This window comes from Elaeis guineensis, chromosome 9 (assembly GCF_000442705.2).
Source record: "Elaeis guineensis isolate ETL-2024a chromosome 9, EG11, whole genome shotgun sequence".
Taxonomy (NCBI): Eukaryota; Viridiplantae; Streptophyta; class Magnoliopsida; order Arecales; family Arecaceae; genus Elaeis; species Elaeis guineensis.
Genome location: NC_026001.2, coordinates 94279562 through 94284322, shown reverse-complemented (window position 1 = coordinate 94284322; position 4761 = coordinate 94279562). Strand labels below are relative to the sequence as shown.

The 4761-nt window shown below is 39.8% G+C and overlaps 1 protein-coding gene across 1 annotated transcript; it reads left to right on the top strand.

The window, feature by feature from the left end:
* Positions 1-2670: 2670 nt before the first annotated feature.
* LOC105051130 (tetrahydroberberine oxidase-like) lies at positions 2671-4296 on the top strand. The gene has a single exon (XM_010931429.1). The coding sequence runs from the start codon at positions 2671-2673 to the stop codon at positions 4294-4296; it is 1626 nt and encodes a 541-aa protein (XP_010929731.1).
* The last annotated feature ends 465 nt before the right edge of the window (positions 4297-4761 follow it).

The following is a 4761-nucleotide window of genomic DNA, read 5'->3' as shown; positions in this document are numbered from 1 at the left end:
TTCAGAGGAAAAGAAGTGAAGAGAAATTTTTGAAAAAATATCTTATCTTTTAATTTTTTTGTCTTTTCCTTGATTTTCTTTGATTTTTTCAAACTTTTTCTCTAATTTTTTTAGAGTTTTTTATTGATTTTTTCTCTATTTCTTCCATCCTCAGGAACCTCAATTGGGTGAAGTTGGAGAGGCCGAACAAAAAAATGCAGCGGCTGAATAGGGAAGCTTAGTTGATCAGGTAAGGATTTTGAGTTAGATTTATATATAAGGGTTTAAATAGTATAAATATATGATCAACCATAACATAAATATGGCTAGGTTCGGCTTTGGTGGCTAAGGTAGTGAATAGGTTATTTAATGAATTGGAGTTCAAATCTTTCCATCCACCTATGATAAAGTAATTTCATAAAAAAATAGAAAATATATTTTAGATTTTATTTTCAAACTTGTGAAAGAAACAACTATTTCAATAATTTAAAACATATTGAAATCATGCTTCCACCAAATCAGCATAAATATTTTTATATTTTTAAAGTTTTTTGAAAAATTTCTAATGGATTTTCTAATGGAGTTGTTTCTGACAAATAATCTATCAGAAATGTATCAGAGATTTTGGGACATGTCGATTGTATTTTGTTGCTCCTTTTTTGATGAAAATCTATTAGTGATCAGTGGATCACGTTCGTTAGAAAATTTCATCAATGAAGCTTCTATTTTTAGTAATGTGTATTGAAGTAATAAAAGAGATGTACCACATCAAGGATGGCTTCATTTTTTTTTTTTTCTGTTGACAAAAGGTTGATACATGTAAGAGGTGCATCGGAGAATTTAAATGATATGATTAATGAGCCATATAAAATATTATCCTTAACATTTTCCAAAAATGTGGTGGTGGATAGTGGATCATGTTTCCTGGCATGAATTATACCTTGTATGGTAGCGTTGTTGGAGAACATGAATATGCTTCTAGAGATTGCGAGGGCGTCTTTTGCAAAAAAGTTGTTAACCTTCCGCCGCTCGGATACAAGTTTTGATCATTCACTACAAGGATCTCAAAATGAACCAGTTTCTATCACTTATCTTCTTGCATATATCTCAAAGTAACCAATGGATGATCCAATGGTAGATTCACGTCAAGAAAAATGAATCCTCTTTTCTTCTTTCGCACGAAAGATACACACCCAACCCTTTAGAATGTTTGCAGTATAGGGTGTCCTTGGATGGTTGAACAAGTATTCTGCAGGATAAATTTCAAATTTAGCAAAAAACAAGAAAAAAAACGTAAGGATGGAAGAGAAACATCTGCACAAGTTTTTTTCTAGCAATAATATTATATCTGAAATTATGTTAGTTGTAAATTCTACATATCAAAGAAATTTCCTGTCCTCTTGACTCTTTCCCAAAATAAATAATAAGTGAACGAATTGTCTGGCCAAGTTGTTAGTGACACTAGCCTCCTAGGTTTTGAGAATTCAACTATCGGCCAAAATCTTGTAAGCTACACCAATCCTTTTCTTTTCACATGGCAAAAAAATTGTTCAAGCGCATAGAACAAGAGCCTCGGTAGTATTACTTAAAGTATGACATAAAATTCTGAAAGCTATTGTCTAGCATCTACCGACCTCATGATTGACTCCTATCCCCTTGTCATGGAGAGCTTACCAAATCTTTGGTGTGGAGCTTAAAAACTTCCCTACTATAATTGCAGCAACATTTAGATCCTGGTATCAAATTATCCCAAGATCTACCATAATGGTTCGCAAAAAATTATACAGAGAAGAGATATATACACTACGAGAAGAGGAAGCAAACATGTCAGCCCTTATCAGATAAAACCTATTTAATCTATGCCTTTAGAGGCAAGAACATGTCATTGAGGTAGTGTGATCATATCTATAATAATCACGGTTTTCCTTGTGCACTCTCTCCTATTTGTTCCTGAATAATTATGTGGCTCTTTTTTTTGGTCAATAGTAATTATGGTGCTTTTTAAAGCGCGCATTGTACATAACCTACATGGACACAAGATTGCTAATCCATAACTTGGTAACTTGATTTCTAATATAGACTTAAGTATTTAATAATACTATAAATATACATTTTTTTTGCACATTATAAGTATATATTTGAACAACTATTTCTATATAAATGCAGTCAATGGATCCAGCTAAAATGTCAAATCTTTAACTGGAAACTTTTAAACATAATTCCACAAATCAATATATGTATAATAATAATTACTTGGCTTCCATAGTATAAAATTTCATTATCTCCTGCCATATGTTGTTCCTGCCAATATATCACAGAGTAATTGATGATTTTTTTTGGCATTCTATACAAGGAAAATGGAGGTCTACCCCTGAATGGATTGTGATACTTTACTTCCATCCTCCCTTCATTTCAAAAAATAATAGCCAGACACAACAAGAGAATAGAGATACATATAATTCCATGCAAGAGATGAAATATCGGAAGATTCCATTTTAAGGGCTAAACTTAAATGATGATTGATATCATAAGCAAATCAAACATTAGTAGCCATTTTTTTTAAAATTTTTGATAATTAATTGCCGTATCTTCTCCTTCGGTATAGAAGATCAACGAGCCATATCCTCTCCCCATTGTTTCCATAAGTTAGCGTCTTCCCTTCGTATAAATCATACCCCTCTCCCCCACGCCATGGAGATTCCAAGAAACGAAGGGGAAGACATGGCTTCAACACCACTAGCCGGCTTCACCATCCTCTCTCTCCTCCTCCTCGCAGCCTCTTCATGCGTATCAGCCCAGTCCTACGAAGCCTTCCACCAATGCTTCATTGACCATACCATTAGCGCCCCAGGCTCAAAAATCTACAGTCCCGACACCCCATCCTTCTATTCCATCTACAACACCACCATCCGAAATTCGAGGTTCGCGTCAACTTCCGGTGCTACGAAGCCGGCATTCATCGTGACCCCGATCAGCACCCTCGATGTCCAGGCTGCGGTCAATTGTGGCAAGGCCAATGGCCTGCGCTTGAGGGTCCGGAGCGGAGGCCACGATTACGAGGCCCGCTCCTCTTACTCAAACGGAGACCCTTTCGTCGTCCTCGACCTCACCAACTTTCGCTCCATCACGGTCGATGCGGCCGAGGAGACTGTATGGGTCGGGGTTGGCACAACGGTCAGCGAGTTGTACTACAATATCAATACCCAAACCAACAACGACACCCTCGCATTCACCGGGAGCCTCTGTGCGAGCGTCGGCATCGGTGGGTTCATCGGCGGTGGTGGGCTGAGTGCTCTGAGTAGAAAGTTTGGTGCCGCAGCCGACAACGTCGTGGATGCCGCGATCATAGATGTCAACGGCAGACACTTGGATAGGAAAGATATGGGTGAGGATCTCTTTTGGGCCATAAGAGGAGGAAGTTCCGCCAGCTTCGGCGTCGTGCTAGGTTACAAGGTCCGATTAGTCTCCGTACCCCCTACGGTCACCGTGTTCAGGGTTAACAGAACCTCAGAACAAGGTTTAAGTAGGCTGGTGGAGAAATGGCAAACTGTTGCACATGATTCCAGCGGGGACTTCTTCATCAGAATCCTTGCGAACGCCGTCGGGGCTGGGGCGAACCGCACGATCCTGGCCACGTTCGAGGGCATGTTCCTCGGCGGGCGCGACGGCTTCCTCTCCGTGCTGCAGAAAAGCTACCCCGAGCTGGGTGTGGAGGCGAAGGAGCTCACCGAGATGAAGTGGATAGAATCTACTCTCTTTTTTGCGGGCTATCCTACGACGAACACGACCCTCCTGTTGGACAGGAGGCCGTACAAGAACAGAACCTTTAAGGGCAAGTCGGACTTTGCGAGGGAGCCTATTGCCGCAGAGGCATGGGACAAGATCTGGAAGTACTTGTTGGATGCGGAAGATAAGGTTCTTCAGATTATACTGTCCCCATGGGGAGGGAAGTTTGATGAGATAGCTGAGGATGCCATTCCTTTCCCTCACAGGAAAGGAAATTTGATCAACCTTCAGTACTTCTTGTTTTGGCCCGACAGTCCAGATGAGGTCAATAAGAAGCATTTGGATTGGATGAGGGGCTTCTACGACTTCATGGCTCCTTATGTTTCGAGCAACCCGAGGGCCACCTATTTCAACGTCAAGGATTTGGACCTGGGTACCAATAAACTTGGGAATACGACGTACTCCGACGCTACAATTTGGGGCAAGCCATATTTCCGGGACAACTTTGAAAGGTTGGCACGTGTGAAGGCTCAAGTTGATCCAGAGAACTACTTTTGGAATGAGCAAAGCATCCCACCTTTTTCTGCATAGATGATCCTCCATCTGGAATACAATAAAAAAATGTTTCCTAACACTTTGTAATAGTAATAACCGGAACTGCAGCTTTAGCAGAGTATTTCAAGAGAAATATTAACTTGAACTATTTTGCTTGAACTCTTATTTTGCAATTTTTTTATCATTAAAGTGAATCAAAAATTTTTTTCTTTTTAAATAGAAACACATCGTCATCGTCGTCATTGTTATATAATATACACACCAAATTGGAAGGAGAGGAAACTAGACCCCTTTCCAATTTAGAAGGTATTATAATAAAGAAAAATTATCTACTAACGTTTTCTCTCGAGAAGGATCTGAAGGCACTGCAGAGGCTAATCGTCCAAATTTGGAGAGCACTTCCTCACCAAGCTCTTCGACAAATCTGAATTTTCAACCAGAAGGGGCGATCAGCTCACTCCGTATAGTATTGCAAGTCATAATGGAGCTAGATCATTGGAG

Bases quoted from the DNA above. Each gene is read 5' to 3' on its own strand.
- LOC105051130 (XM_010931429.1), top strand. From the start codon at position 2,671: ATGGAGATTCCAAGAAACGAAGGGGAAGACATGGCTTCAACACCACTA.